Source organism: Mus caroli, unplaced genomic scaffold, assembly GCF_978045245.1.
Source record: "Mus caroli unplaced genomic scaffold, Mus_caroli_1 scaffold_1, whole genome shotgun sequence".
Lineage (NCBI taxonomy): Eukaryota > Metazoa > Chordata > Mammalia > Rodentia > Muridae > Mus > Mus caroli.
Genome location: NW_028227256.1, coordinates 190,218,896 through 190,235,005, shown reverse-complemented (window position 1 = coordinate 190,235,005; position 16,110 = coordinate 190,218,896). Strand labels below are relative to the sequence as shown.

Sequence of the window (16,110 nt, the reverse complement as noted above, 5' to 3'; positions counted from 1 at the left end):
AGACTATGGCTGTCATGGGACACCAGTAAAAAGAAAACCAGTGCCAACAAAGTTTATAGCAAGCTATGTGACACAGTGACCAAGCTATGATGTGTACAGATGCCCATGAGAATGGGCCCATGACACCTGAGGCAGGTGATCAAAGTCTCCTTGGAAGGGACGAGCTGGCATTGACTCTATTCATCTGATCTCTTCAAAGGCAGATGCTATTACGGAAGTCACAGGGCAGCCTGGGTTCATTCCGCGTCTTGACTCTCCACTTCTTAGGAGATCCTTGAATAAAATCTTCTAAGATAGCTGGGAAATATAGAGGATATGCTCAAAATCATAGAGAAGAATGGAAGAGTGGAGGAGCACTTACATAGAAACAGGGAGCACTACCACACCGGAGATTTGTCAGAAACACAGAGCAGTGCCTGGCTCACAGAGAAAGTGACTCTCTAGCAAGGCTTTGAGGCTGGTTGGGAACATCTTCAGCCTCCTGAAGTTAATGCCTGTGGTCTAGCCAAGGACTGAAAGCTCTATGGAGCACTGGCTGCCTACTCCTCAGAAATGAAAGAGCTCAAGGGCATATAGCAGGAGGAAGTGGACTGAGTATGGAAGGAGTTCCCAAGGACTCTGTGTGTGTGTGTGTATGTATGTTTGTGTGTGTGTGTGTGTGTGTGTGTGTGTGTGCAGCAGGAGAGGGGGATGTTTCCAACCTGGAACATCTTTCAGCTTCTTGATGCTTTGTAGGGAAGAGTCACCTCTGAGGGCAGCCACCATCAATCTCTGCAGTGCTTCTGTGTTAATGAATGCGCATTGCCCACTTGGTTACTAAGTTCCTGACCTGGGAGTCATTAGCACACTCAAGAAAACATGATTAAGACTAGCTGCTTCCCACAGAGTATGTGGGCCTTGGGCTCCTCTGTCCCAGGTCAGTCTGTGGTCAACACAACATGTCACATCATGTCAGGTAAACTGACTGGAGTTAAGCTCCAATGGCCATAGCCCTTGATACCCCTCCCCATATAGTCTGGGTTGGGAGAAATTCGACCCATGATGCAGTTGGCAGCAGCATCCTTCCAGGAACCTCTCAGAAGGTGCTAGTTGTGGGTCCCAAGATCTAGCTTTAGGATGATCTAACCAAGAGACTCCTGGGTATTAGAATTCAGTTCTCTTTCCCTTATTCCATTTGCACTTTAGCAGCTGACAGGACACTCGAATTCCTAAACAGCAATGCACTTGGCTAGGCAATACATCCTAGACTGGCTCTTTATCTTCATCAGTGGCTATGGTACAAGTAGCACACATGTTGATAGCTTGATCTCAAAGTGCCCTGTACCTACCACGTGTGAGGAAATGTACTCAGCTCTCTGTCATCCTATCCAATAGTACCATTTGGGGGCGGCAGTATGAACCCACAGACCAGAAAGAGTCAATCTTGTTCAATGCTCACCAGTCCCTACCCACGGCTAGCAAGTGGCAGAGCTTAGCCATGAGGTAACATTTCCCAGATTCATATTCATCCCAGAACTTCTGTTTTCCCAGAAGCAGAAGATCTAGCCTGGCTGTGAGCTGACATTGGCATAATGAAGAGTGACCCCTTAGGCTTCCCAGGGACCATTGTGGATTCTACGTTTGCTGGGTTCCTGGCAAGAGCAGGACCCAGGAAAGACTGCACAGGTCCTCATCAGTCCCTCTTGCTCCTGCTGAGGGGAAAGGAGGCTGATTTTGATTTATATTTTGCTGTCTCAAAAAGATTACAACAGTGTCGATCCCATCCTCGGCACCCTCTACCACCTCTGATTCCAGCACCATGATTTCATTATCCCTCTGGCTTGACAGTCTAATAGATGATTTTAATTTTACAGAAGCCTTCACTATGGTGGGATGACAAGGAAAGTATTGGCTAGGCAGAGATCATTTAAAAACGTAGGCTAGGACACACACCAGTGTTCAGCGGGAAAATGTGTGCTATTGCTAAGCACCTGGCTTTATAGTCTTACTTCTTAGCTTACCAGCGTTCCACAAGAACAAGAAGTACAGAAAGGGCTTCTCAATACCACCTACGAGTAGAGCTCTCTACAGACCTCTGAGGTTCCGAGTTCTGCAGAGGAAAATGTCTTTTGGTTAAAGTGGGCTAGAAGTGTATGCATGGAATTCAAGACAGTTCACCATGGCAACCTCTGCTTTAGAAAGCCGTGGTGATGGGTATCAGCTCCCTCCCAAACACACCAGGTTGAGCCTTAATTACGATTTTTAAAAAGTTCCTCCTGGAATAAATTATCATAAGCAAACACTGCAGAAAAAAATACTCACACACACAATAATATTGGCTTTGAAAAGAAAGCCCTACACTTGGAGGATGAAAAGCGCCCATCCAATTACCTGTGTGCCAATTATCCTTGGCACTGGCTGCTGGTAATTACCTAATTGCTTGTATGCTGGCATCCTTGAGTTGTGGTACATTTGATCTGCTGTCTTAATGATCAATCCCTGAGCACCAAGGGGTGACACCTCTTCCCCATCCACGGGGATATGGAGCCCACACAAGTCATTAACCAAAGAAGCAGACCTGCTCCTAACACAAGGGAACCAAGAGTGACTTCAACTCTTCAAGCCTGGAAGTGGAGACAGGGGTGAGACCAAAGGAGATTAATGTGCACAGGGTGCTGCCTGCAGGGCCAGGTTACAGTTATCTTATTGGGTTTTGAGATATGGTCTCACTAAATCGCCCAGGATTGCTTCAAATTGAGTCTATAGCCCAGTTTGCCCTTGAATTTGCATTCTTCATGCCTCTACCAAGTGCTGGAATTTGAGGCATGTGACCCCCATGCCCAGCTTTGCTATGCCATGTTATACTTTAATATGCACAATACTGACAATAACACTAATGAGAGATCCTGTGCTATCTCCTTTTTGTTATTGTTGGGTTGTTTGAGATAAAGTCTTAGACTATAGCCTAAGCTGGTCTGGGACTTGACATGTACCCCAGGCTAGACTTGAACTAGCAGCAATCCTCCTGCCTCACCCCCCTTTCCAAGTGCTAGAATTACAGATGTGAGCCACTATTCCAAAAATATTAGCTTCTTTTTACAAATTAAGAAGCACAGGCTTAGTCAACATCCAGTCAGCAGCAACCCTGAATTCACTTGGGACCTTAGCCCCAAAGCAGTGACTTTCTAGTAATGGGTCAGGTCCCCAGTATACTGGCTAAATAGTGATCTTCTTGTGCATTCCTTGTGCCTCACCACTAGTCTGGGGTCTGACAGGTTCCCCTGCTTCTGAGTTCACTGGTGGGAGCAAAGGTCACCAACGATGCTAAGAAGACAGCCAGCCTATCCCCTAAGTCAATAAACCTGAAGAAAGCCAAAGGATGTCACAGCGTTAAAGGCTGAGTACCACTACCCAGGGCAGGATAGCCATGGGTACTACACCATTAGCCACAGGTGCACAGACAGGTTCAGAGTCTGTCAGTGTCTGGGTAACCTTGGAAAGGGGTTTCTCTTCCACACAGCCTCTGGGTTTACTCCCTTGAGAAGACAAAATGGCTAGGTAACACTATCATGGACTCCGAGGACTTCAGAGCTGGTATAAATCATCCCCGAGCCAATGCTGCTGCTGCTCTCGTCCTCCTGGAGTTGGCAAGATATTACTCTCAGCAGCATGACAACTCTGCCTGCAGAAGGCGCCTCAGGGCCTGCAGAAAGATGCTTGTAGAGCCAGCACCCTAGCCAGGCTCTGGGCTGATGGTTCCACTCTTTCCCTGTCATGACATTGCATAGGCTGCTCTGCTCAGAAAAAAACAGGTATGCTAGATTCTCTTCACTCTCTGGTGATGAACCTGTGTTCTCAACATGACTCTACTGCTGTGTTGAGCTCTGCAGAGCAGGAACTCTGAGCAGAGGCAGAAGGCCCCTCTGTGAAAAGGCACATGATGATGATGGGTAGAATGTTACACAGAAGGAAACAGTAAAAATCAACTTAATCTTAAGTGTCCTGTGTCCTAGGCTATCGCTTAATCTTCTCCATCTTCAAGATGAAGAGTCCTTCTTCCTCATCCAGAATTAGAGAATTAAGAAGCAGAGGCAGGATACAAATCAGTCTCATTTGTCTCAAAACTCACAAGCAAGAAAAATGTAAGGTCAATGCTGATGGTCTCCGGTCTGGCTCTACACTGACCTTACATGACTTTGGAGGACAGCATTACCTGACAAGAACCTTCCTGGCCCAGATGCTAAAGTAGCTCTGAAGGCAGCAGAATTCAGCTGAGCTCAGGGGTAGAAAGGTAAGGTTTAGAATATGGAGGCCATGGGAAGCCAGGAGGCTTCAGGAATGTTCTGGTATGGGAGTCATTTGGGCTCTGATTCTTTCATTTCCAACCAGCTCTGTGGCATTTCTGTGGCACATCCTATCTGTGGCATGCAGATGGTGAGAACAAGGAAGAGAGATAGGCTGGATACTGAGGCGCATTCTGACTCAGAGTTTTTGCTGTGCACTGGAAGAGGGCTATGAGATGAGACAAGTCCCCAGACGGATACTGATGGCACAGTGTCCTCAGGACTCTTAGCAAATAATTCACTTGATTTTTGCCAAGCTGGAAACAGCCACAAGAATAACTTCACTTTGTCAGAAAAAAATGTAGCTAGGAGAATAATTCATGCATGTAATGTTCTCATCGTTGGTGCCCTGTGCAACCATGAATTAATTCACAGAAGGACACAATGGGAGACGACAATGGGTGCCCCAAAATGACAAGTCTCCTTTTCCAAGAAAAGAATGGCTCTTTACATAAAGGCTGTCACTAAAATTACTTTGGCTTCTATACCAGACTTAGAGGCACTTGGGATGGGACGAAAGTTCTGAGGTCAATCAGCTTGACTCTTCATCAGATGATTGAATTCCTCCCATGATGTTCTGGAGTCGAAAATTACAGGACCCTAAACACCCTCAGGTCCACAGGCAAGCTCTACCTTCTCTTCTCTGGAGATCTGACACTTGAAAGGATGGTCTGAGACTGTCCACAACTTTGGTTCTTGCTCTTTTCTAGAGCTGTCAATCACTCGATCTGCATAAAACCAGCCTGACCACTGAGACATCGTTGCTTTTTGTTATTTTTTTTTTCAGACAGATTTACTTGAGCCACAATTATTCCAAAATGATTACTTCTCCAAATAACTCAAACTGCATATTTTTCAACCCATATCACCAGCAACTCCGAGAGTCGATTATAATCAACTGGCTTTCATGGATAGAAGGAATAAACCAAAAAATAGGTTTTTGGAGAATCCACTCAGCTTAAAGTATCTTCATAAAGCATCCATGCTCCCAGCCAGCAGACAAGTAAGGAACACTTCTCCAGCCATCCCCAGCCCACAGGGGCAGGCCTGAAATCAAAGAGCTGGAGAACTGCTTTCTCTACCACACTGTATTGCATGATGGGGAAACAGAGACACGGAGGTCCACCTCTTTCCCCTCATCACTGAATGGTGCATGAGTTGCAGGCATTCTATCTGGTTATACACTGATGACATGGGATGCTATGGTGCTCCCAGGTCTCTGAGCAGGATGCTCAGGGCAATGCACTGGAGGGACTAGAGTAAGAAAAGACCTACCGTGCAGAGCCAAAGGCTGGCCTTAACAAAAAAACTTGCTCAAGGGACTCAAGTGCCAAGCTCAGGTTTCTTCCTCTGGACACTTTCAAAAGCTCTCCTAGTGGACTATCTGCCCCTCCCCTTACTCCAGCATCTCCTCTACACTTGACTCATTCCCTGGACATGGCTTCTCTGCCTCCCTCCTTAGCTGCCCCCTCCTACATCTTGTTACACTTTGGGGGAGTCATGATCACTGTAGTAGCTGCAGGAACTGTCATTAGCCTGCCCATACAGCACTTCTTTTAGGTGCTGTCCCCTGAAGGGAGAGAGTCTTTGGTTTTCTTTATCTAGTCTAGTTCATCTGACACCAGGAGAGACCTAATGAGGCAATGAATCATTCACAGTCTGCATGGCTAGCAGGAGTTTGTCACACATGAGCAGTAAGGTTTTCAGCACAAACCACACGTGAGCTAGAGCGGGGACCAGGACTGTGAAAGGCAGGTTAGTGGCACAGGTATGAGGTCACTACAGGGAAACTGTTATGAAGTCCTTCCAAGTGCACCCTCTAGGTCTGGAGTGGCCATGCTAGTGTTTAACCAACAATGATAGATGACATAGAAGAAAGCCAGTCATGAGGGCAGGTATGGACCTTGAGAGACTGAGAGAGGGGGATGAAAGTTTGAGGGCTGCATGGTGAGATCTTGACTTAAAACAAACCAAAACAAAATCATGAGAAACTAAAGACTTCACAGAGACTATGGAGAGAGATGGAAAAACTCATACAACCAGGTATGAAAGAAACAGCTTTGGAGAACACATTTTCTTTTCTTATTTCTCAAGTAACTGGCTGGCTACAAAACAACCTCCTGACAACCAAACCCCACAGCTTTCTTTGCTGAACTCAAACTTTCATACTTTCCTGTCTTTTTCATATAAATTTTTAACTAGCCACCACATAGTAGCTTTAGGCCACTGTACAGATCCCTGGCCCTGGGAGTGCAGTGGACATTGATCAGGTGGTTCTATGTAGCCATTCTATATGCCCCCATTTTATCCATCTTTCCAAAATGCTAAAAGGCCCAAGTGGTGTTAGGAACTACAACCCACAGACGGACACAACAAAATCCTCTCTGCACTAAGTCTGATCCACCTCCTAGACCAACAGACTTGCTTTCCTCTCCACTGTACAACAAAGCTCTAACAAAGCAAGTAATTGGCACAGGGCTGCCACGGGGGTGTTCTTCTCCACTTAAATAAAAAGTTAGCACATATCTCCAGCCCCAGCAATTACCCAAAGTACACAGGAAAAAAAAAAAAAGCTTAGAAAGAATCAAAGCCACAAGCTCACCCTCTTCCTCAGGTTGTAGGTGAGAATCAGGTTCCGGGAGAAGGAGTGGGAGAAGGCTGTGTAGAATTCTAGCACTTTCTGAAGGGCGTCCCTCTTGATCACGTGCAGGTCACAGTAGGTCAAGGCCCGGACATTAGCACAGGACTGTGCAAGGGTAGCCTCCTTCCAGAAAACATCCCCAAACACGTCTCCTTTCCCTGAGGAAAGAGAGTTGTCATGAGCACCGTGACCATCGGGAGGGATCTGCACTCATTGCAGGTTGGGCTTTGGGAAAACAGAGTCATAATCTGATCTCTAATAACATGCAACTCAAGCACCTTCAAGATAACACAAATGCCTGCTAATGCCACCCTGCTGCAAGGCTGGTGCTGAGCCCCTAGAAAGCCATCCCCTATCCTTATCAGTCTGTCCACACCTCATTTCCCCCATTGACTCCTCATACCTGTGACTACCGTGTGTCTTGCTGTGTGTCTTGGCACACAAGAGCTGTATGCCCTAGTCCCCTCAGAGCACAATGTTGTGTAGCAATTTCCACACAACAATGTGAACTATTCCATCCTGAGAGGGAAGCTCCTTAAGACTTGGGAAGTCTTAAAATAACTCACAAGGCTCAGAGACTCCCAGAAGCTTACCAGATTCACAAGGCCCCTCCCTTTTCAGATTATAGAAGCAGTAAAGACTGCCAAAAGGAGGGGGCTCTCTAGCTAGTAAGCTTAACGGTCAAGCAGAGACCTCAGGGTTGCCACGTTCGTGAGTTGTCACCCATGTTGGGGTGGGCTTTGATAGCATATCTGCCTCTGAGCTATAGATGTTTCTGTAACTACTCTTAATTTATACTTCCATAATACCTGCAACAAATTCATTCAGCAAGTTGGGATCTGAAGGTATTACTTTGGTCTTTCTTTAGTTCTTTCTCTGAAATAGGGAGACATTTACTCATGTCTCCCTAGAAACTGTCACACAACAGAACTACATAGTAGGAGCTTGGTTGGTACTGGCAGGCAAAGAGGAAGTGGGGGCTGAAGTGAACCATAGGTCTGAACCTATCTGTCTAAGAGGTGAATAGATATTCTCCACACATGAGGTGTGTGTTTGTGTGTAGATATCTCAGGAACCGAACAATAGGGAAGCTGCATCTCGCTGAGACTATCTACCTAGAAGCAGGCAACTGTGGGGTTCAACACCTCCCATATTTGTCCCAGCCCTAAGGGTTAATTTGTGTCATGTGTTCTTCTACCCCACACCTCCTGAGATGTATTCTTTAATCTTGCTAAATGCCCACCTAGTTTGTGCAGTATAGGCCCTGTGAAATTGCATCTCCAGCATCTTCTGTCTCTGGAATCCTATTAGTACATTCAGTGAATCAATACAAGATTGTAAAATAAATGCTTATATCGCAAACCTGTATGTTGAAATTCAAAGCCCCAGTATAACAGCATTGGAGGGAGCCTTTGGCTTATGACTGACGGAGATAGTTTATGACTTTGTCTCATGTCTGATCCCATGGCACCTTTATAAGAGGGACCCAGAGAGCTCTCCTGTGCTATTTCTTCCATTTGCACATACAATAAGAAGCAGGCAGTCTGCATCTGAAGATACAGATCCTCATTATAACTTGACCATGCTGGACCTCTGATCCTCCAAAACTGTATGAAAATTCTACTGCTTATATGGCAACCCTGCTGTAGCATTCTGTCATTGGCAGCACTGAATAAGACATGTAGTAACCTTCATCATTGTGTGCTTACCCATCTCCTCCTCTCAGAGACATTCTCAGAGATATTCTCTATGTATGAATGCTTTACCCCGTGTCTACTGCAAAACTGAATGTATTCCTGGCATGGTCTCTAGCTATGTGGTTTGATTGTTCACCTTGCTTATACATTTTCATGGCAGATTATGGATTCCCAGGGGGGCAGAGAAGAACCGCAGAGGAAGGAGAAAGCAAGAATGGTGTTGGTCAGGCTCCCCAGACCCAGGCACCCTTGGTGCTTAACCAGCACCTGTCTTCCTGTCAATAGCAAAAGAAGCGGTTAGAATCTGAGGCACACAGGCTTAGTGACTTCTTCTCCAGTACCAAGTGTCCATTGCAAGCATAAAAGATACTCTACGTTCTTCTCGAAGCATCTCCAAAATGTGAGTCAATACCTCTACCTCCTCCAAATCAGGCAAACTATGCACGGCTTGGGGACACTGCTTTGTGGTTCTTCTGTGTTTGTTGTTCTCATATGAAAGTGGCTTTAAAGATTTGGTGTGAATAGGATATTCATGGAGTAACTTCAAGGTAAACATGTAAGCTTAGACATTTTGTGTTATGTGTAAAAATAGATCTCTTGCCAAGTTCTAATTTTAATTGCCTGTGCTGGGTAGCTAAGGTACATATAGAGCCAATAGGTAGAGATTTTCCGTAGGATGCTTCCTGGTTGTCCTGGAAACAGGATTTCTCCATGATGCCCTACAGCACTGACCTCTAGGACCTCACATATATATTGAGCATCCTATAGCCTTCCCACGCTATCCACCATGACACATGTGCCCTCCATATTTATGTAATCTGGCTCTTCTAGAGAATGTGCCTCCTCTGAAGAAACATGCCAAACTGTTGATAAACCAATGTTACCCGTTCCTCCTGGTAGTACAGTTACATGTCATAACTCTCTTGAGTAGGTGAATAAAGGCTAGACTTTGTCATTTAATCAATACAGTCTGGTAGAAATGATATTCTGAGATTTTTTAAGGCAAGATCATGGGAAGCTGATGGCCTGGGTCTCTTGGAGTACCCATTCCTGGAAGTTTCCATCTTGAAGTCTGATCAGCATGAGGGAGAGCCTGATACACAAGGAGTACTCTGGTCTCCAGTGCAGCTCTCATCTGACAGTCAGGCACACCCACCAGCTATGCCAATAAACCTCTGGCTGGTTCAGCCCAGTCAAATCTTTGGGTGAGTGCAGACTTAGAAACCACATGAATACAATCATCTGAGAAGCCTGCTATGAAACAAGAATGAGCATCTCATTTAAGGAGCTGTTCTCCAGCAGCAGACACTTGGACACACGGTTCATGGAGCTCTGAGTCGAGAAATGGCCTCATGGGTGAACTTACTGTTTCAATAGAACATCACCCACCACCTAGGCTCTTGCTGGCACCCTTGTGTTTCTGAAATATCAGGAGAGGGTGAGGACCTTCTCTAATGGGCAGAATTTCCCATCAGGGAAAATATCTCTAACAGGTTGGCTTTCCTGGCTACACATTTTGAGCACTGGTGAGGAAGGCAGCATTCCAAACTCCACAGTTTCTACTGGAGGAAACATGGTATAATTAAGCTGTAACTACTGAGTAGAAGCTGATTGGTAATTTTATCTGCTTCTTACCAAGATTATCTCATTTAAACAAGACTCAATATAGAAACATTATGCCTCCTTAATGAAATTTTCTAATTACAGAAGAACCCTTAAAGTGAAATAATAGCTCCTTGCATGCATTTAATGAATGAATCTGACTGTACAGATCTCATTTACGAGCCCTCTCAAGAGGCGCATCTACCTACCGCACAGATCATAGGACACCCATGCAGGGATTGAACACACATGAATCAATGCATGGAGACAGCAGCACCTCACACTGGGAAGTTTTCCATAGAGCTGGGAGACTTGGTGATGTCATAACACGGATTAGCTCTCCAGGCCAAGTTCAACAGTGTCTAATCCTACTTCCCGTGAAGGCAGCCACTTTGGTGCAGATGAGCTGAGGGTTAATCATGTGATACATAGGACTCATTGAATCCCAAGCAAACCCAAACTCCTCTAGCAAATGGGAACTGTTTCAAAAACACATGTTAACTCATGAAAGCCTGCAGGAGCAAAGCAGGGCTCTGACAGGCTTCATTGGTATGACACACATGGCTGGGACAACACGCTCTGTGGGCAGGTATCTCCCTGAGGCACCTGCTTCAGGGAAGGCACAGCTTCCCAGCCTGAAGGTGAAAGACCCAGCCATGTGAGCCAGCCCCCCTTGATGACAGTGACCAGCTTCCCTGCCCACTCTGAATATGGCCAGAGAGTAGGACCACCTAGAACCTACGATGTGCACCAGTACCTACTATGTGCTTCCTCCCAGAGGCCAAGGCCCAGCCTGCCGACTCTGGAACACTTGTGAGTTCCTCTACAAGTCCTTAGGGCTGCAACCCCAAGCCTGCCTGAGGTTGTGGGTGGGTGTAAGGAAGCTAAATGTTGACATCTTGTAATATACAGGAAAGCTGCAAATCTCTTGTCACCTTCATTGCATAAATAAATGTTGCTGCAGAGGTCACAACCTTTGTTCTATGTGCCACAGCTTATAGAATGAGAACATACATCAGAGACAGACAGACAGACAGACAGATAGACACCCTGCAAATCTCACCAGTTGCTTCCTCTCAATGGTGAGAAATGACACTCCCGGGAACAAAGCCTGGGGCTCTACTTCACTGGCTGCTAAAGTGTTGAATGCTGACTGGACTTCTGACCCAGCAAAAAGAAATGGCTGGGACTAGACATGCTCAGGTGACCCTGGTTCCAGGAACAGATCTGAGTCTCCCCCATTTCACAGAATGCATCTGTCTCTAGACATTTGCTGTGATTATAACTTCTGTAGGAGAGCTGCATCATGTTCAGACCCCTGCTCTCTTTCCAGTCAGTACGAAAGAGCCATGGGGATGATGATCTTTACCTACCTCTAGTTAGAGATGGACACTAACACAAGTAAGGTCACAGCCAGGCCTCTCCAAGTGCCTCTGCTACCCCCAGAGAGCTTTTAGCTTGACTTCCCACAGCTTGGTCCACCTCTTGCCATCTCTGCACACGGTTCAACCCAGACCAAAGACTTGAACTTATCTTTTGTGGGTCAGAGATCCCTTTTGGCATCTTATGGGGCTGGATGGAATGGTGGAGATCATTTCTAGGGTCATTTCTTGAGCCACAGAGTTTATAATGAAAGAAGAGGAAACTCATGCATGCCTGTCATGATGAATAGCACAATAGCACAACACAAGCAATGCCAAGATTGGGGTGGGGAGTGGGCGGGACTAAGGAGAGCTCACGGAGAAGATAATTGAGCTGCCTACACAGAAGTTAGACAGGCATGAAGGGTTCGGTGGCTCTGGCAAACTGCACAGGTGGAGACAAAGACAGGTTCTGAGGCTGCCCCTCAAATTGCACAGGTGGAAACAAAGACGGGTTCTGAGGCTGCCCCTCACCCACTAAGATTCTTGGTTGTTTAGTTGACCTTTGCTCACTGTTAGGCAGCAGTTCCAATAGTCTGTCCTGCTTAGACCATTCCCTTCCATGAAACAAAGAGTTCTTGCCACCCTGAGGTGACGCAGGCACCTATTACAGTGGTGCAGGGAGGTTGGTCAGCACCATGATCCATCTAATTCTAGGGCTCAACATTGAGACTCTCCATGTTCATAAACAAAGCGCATCCCCACGATAGCAGTTGTACCTGGAAAGACGGTGATTGGACTTAGTAGTGGTTAGTACTGATAGCTTGGTGGGATCAAGACTCACTAAGGAGGTGGATCTCTGTGAGAAGCTTCCAGATTAGGTTAACTAACATAGAAAGACCTACCCTAACCATGGGGTGAAGGCCCACACTGAAAAGAAAGAACAGAAAGCCAGTTGAGAATTTCTCACCCTCTGCTTCCTGGCTATGGATGTAATGGGACCGGATACTCAAGGTCCTGCCGTCGTGACCTCCCTGGCACCATGACCTTCCTGTCTCCTCCAAAACTGTGAGCCCCAGTAAGTCCTTCCTTAACCTTATGTTGCTTTTGTTAGGCGCTTTCATGATAAGGAGACAAGCAGCTAATCTGTTGTTGGCCTGCCCTGCTGTGTTGTCCTTTCTTGGCTACCCCTCTGCATACCCGCTGTATTGTGCACTCTTGGTTACACTTATGCACAGACCCATATAGTTTCTTAGGCCCTGGAACCCAACCACCTGAAACCTCCCCACCCTTCTTTCAAGTTTCTCCCTCTTGTAGGTCTCCCACCCATCTCATTTCTGTCAATCATTACCTCTCTACTAATCAATCTAGACAATACTCACTAATCCTCAACATGTTATGACATGTTGTTTCTAATGCACTCATGTGTGCCTTAATTTTTGTTTTTGTTTTATTTACTTTTTCTGAGACAGGGTCTCCCTATGTAATGCTGGCTGGCCTAGAACTGGCTATGTAGACTAGGCTGTCCTCAAGCACACAGAGAACATGCCTCTGCCTCCTGAGTGCTGAGATTAAAGGTGTATGCCACTATGCCCAGCTCTGGAGTTTTAAAAAAGTGTGTGTGTGTGTGTGTGTGTGTGTGTGTGTATGTATTCATGTTGGTACACAACATATATGTGGCAGCTGGGTCATAAAATATTGATGATCTTACAAACTGTGACATCTCTGTCCAGTGAAACATATTCTATGGCATTTGCAAGAACTTGGTACCTGTCCTTACCCCTGGCTTCTGTAACAGTTCAGTGTCTTGACCACTCTCCTTGTTGTAGTAGCCCCCCACCCCCACCCCCAGTCTCCTGAACACACTTCCTAGGTACAGGTGCTCCTAGGGACCTGCTCTGAACCCCTGATTCTCTCCTTAGTCTCCTACCCCTGCTGGAGTGGGGAGTTTCTGGGTTTGTGCCCTCCATGCTCTCATGCATCTGGGCTGCAGTGATGCACGGTTTGTAACCCTGAGTCAAATCTCCAGAATCCTCCTGCGGACACTCAGTTAGCTCAGACCCATACATCTGAGGGAGGAAAAAGTCTCCTCCATGATAAGCCCATGATCCTCCTGGATTGCTCACCCTAATAAAGTCCCCTCCTTATTTCACAAACAGTGAAGGACCATCTTCTACTCACTTCATCTACCAAGTATCTCTTGGCTCTATTTTCTCTCACTTAAACTGCTATAAGATCAGGTCAGGCTACTCTTGCGTATTGGCGTACTCCTTGTTGGTCCCCTCTGACCTTGGCTCTCTAATTCACTTTCCAAACAGCTGCCTGGATGACTTTCCTAAGCACAAGTGAACTTCTGTCCCTGTTCTGTTTAAAGTCACCCCTGGCTCCCCTATTACTAATCCATTCATGTTCATCTTAATAGGGCAAGAGGCCCCAGAACTCTGTAGTCTGAACTGCTCTTCATTGCTAGATGTGGCTTCTAAGCTCTGCCAATATTGACCATGAGGATGCTGTGCCTGCTTTCCCTCTCACTCTCTTGTCTCCTAGCTCAGTCCCAGACACGACTGAACCTGGTGGCACTCAGCTCTGATGCAGCCTTTGTCAGGAAGCCTTCCTTTACTCTGTGGCTCGGCTGGCTTGGATGCCTGCTGTGTGAATTCTGACAGCATCTTCTTCTCAGCACTGTTGCCACTCTCATCCCTGCCTGGTAAGTGTATAATGACCTGTCTTCCAGATGAGTGTCTCAGCTCCCTGAGAGACCAGCCTTTTTGTTCACGTTATGTCTCTGGCCCCTAATGCCACACCCGGCAAGCTTATAAAATGAGCTAACCATTGCAAAGGTAGGTGAGAGGCACAGCTTGGGATGGGGACGAGTGTGGACAAAGGCCTGGGATGTCCTGGGCTGGGAGATTTGGGGGAGATGACTGGACACCGGAATCTACACGTCAGCAGCTGCCTTGTCAGGCTGACTTGCTGACCTGCCCACAAATGTTCCCTTAGCTCAGTGTGATTCAGCTTTCTGCTAAGCTGAAAGTTTACAGGCAAATTTACAACCATGAAATAAAATGATGTGCACATTAGAAATTGCCCTGTGAGTGGGAGCAGGGAGCAGAGATGAGGGGTGTGAACAAGAGATTTCTCTAAGATGGAAACTCTGTCTGTCTTAGAAGCCTTCTAGAACTTTCCCCCCAATATGTGTCCCTAGCCTTCCTCAAGCAGTGACACTGAGTGTGAAGAAGGCTGGCATCCCTCACTAAATGGGCCTCACATACAAAAGGGTTCAGTTAAAGCAGAGTCTTAAAACCATCATGATGACTCCCTATCTGTCAGATAAAATTCCATTGGCCAAGTACCTCTCTTCCACAAGCAAGTGGACCCCAGAGTTCCACCAAAAGCTGGTGGAAGTTACCAAGATCCCTACAGATGAGACCATAAACCTTGTTTGATTTTTTTTCCCCATCTGGTTATCTGTAAAAGAATAGAAGTACATGGTAGAAAATTATTCAAACTGATTTGAAAACTGAAAATGACAGATGCCACCCAGGATGCTTTTGTTAAGATCTTGGTTTGTCTTCCATCCTGCTTCTGTGCACATATACACTTTTAGCTCAGCCTACCACACATGCAGTCCTGTATTATACTTTCCTTACTTAAAACACTTGAAACATTTTACATGACACTAGAGTGCCTCTATATCTCCTACTTCCCCTAACTGACATTAACTTCTGGCACCCAAGTCCTTTATCTGGACAACGCAGTTACAGGGACTCCATTTAGAAAGATCACTTATAGTAGATCTAACTTCCCATGTCTTTGGGGGAATGAAAACTAATTTTAAAAACTGCTTAAACAGGAGGAGAAATTAGAAAATATCACCCACTGTCTATCTTCACCCTCTCTCGATCACACGATGTGGACACTACCGAATAGAAATGTTTTGTGCTTTGGAGTTCTGGGTGATTGGCATTACGGCTCCTCACCAGGAGTGTAGATTTAATGCAACTGCTCGGGTTGATGGAGCAGCTAGGTGAATTCTGATGCCTGGTGAGAGTGTGGAGAGCCTCGAGCACAACTCCTGACACGTGCTAAGTACAGGCAACACACTCACCCCATGGTCCACCTGCTCCCTGTGCAGGGGTGCCCACAGAGAGGGAAGAGCAGGAGTACTGGAGCCTGCTCCCTGTGCAGGGGTGCCCACAGAGAGGGAAGAGCAGGAGTACTGGAGCCTGCTCCCTGTGCAGGGGTGCCCATGAGAGGGAAGAGCAGGAGTACTGGAGCCTGCTCCCTGTGCAGGGGTGCCCACAGAGAGGGAAGAGCAGCAGTACTGGAGCCTGCTCCCTGTGCAGGGGTGCCCATGAGAGGGAAGAGCAGGAGTACTGGAGCCTGCTCCCTGTGCAGGGGTGCCCATGAGAGGGAAGAGCAGGAGTACTGGAGCCTGCTCCCTGTGCAGGGGTGCCCATGAGAGGGAAGAGCAGGAGTACTGGAGC

The 16,110-nt window shown here is 46.6% G+C and overlaps 1 protein-coding gene across 4 annotated transcripts in view; it reads right to left on the bottom strand.

Annotated features, from left to right (window-relative positions):
• Kcnh1 (potassium voltage-gated channel subfamily H member 1) overlaps positions 1-16,110 on the bottom strand; it is a 308,814-nt gene that overhangs the window by 60,489 nt on the left and 232,215 nt on the right. For all 4 annotated transcript variants that reach the window (XR_003837613.2, XM_021160418.2, XM_021160427.2 and 1 more), the window contains one exon: positions 6,925-7,121. Coding sequence is in view for 3 of the 4 variants with exons in the window: in XM_021160418.2 (XP_021016077.1) it covers positions 6,925-7,121 (197 nt within the window). In the remaining variant the exon portion in view is untranslated. The remainder of the gene's footprint in view (positions 1-6,924; positions 7,122-16,110) is intronic.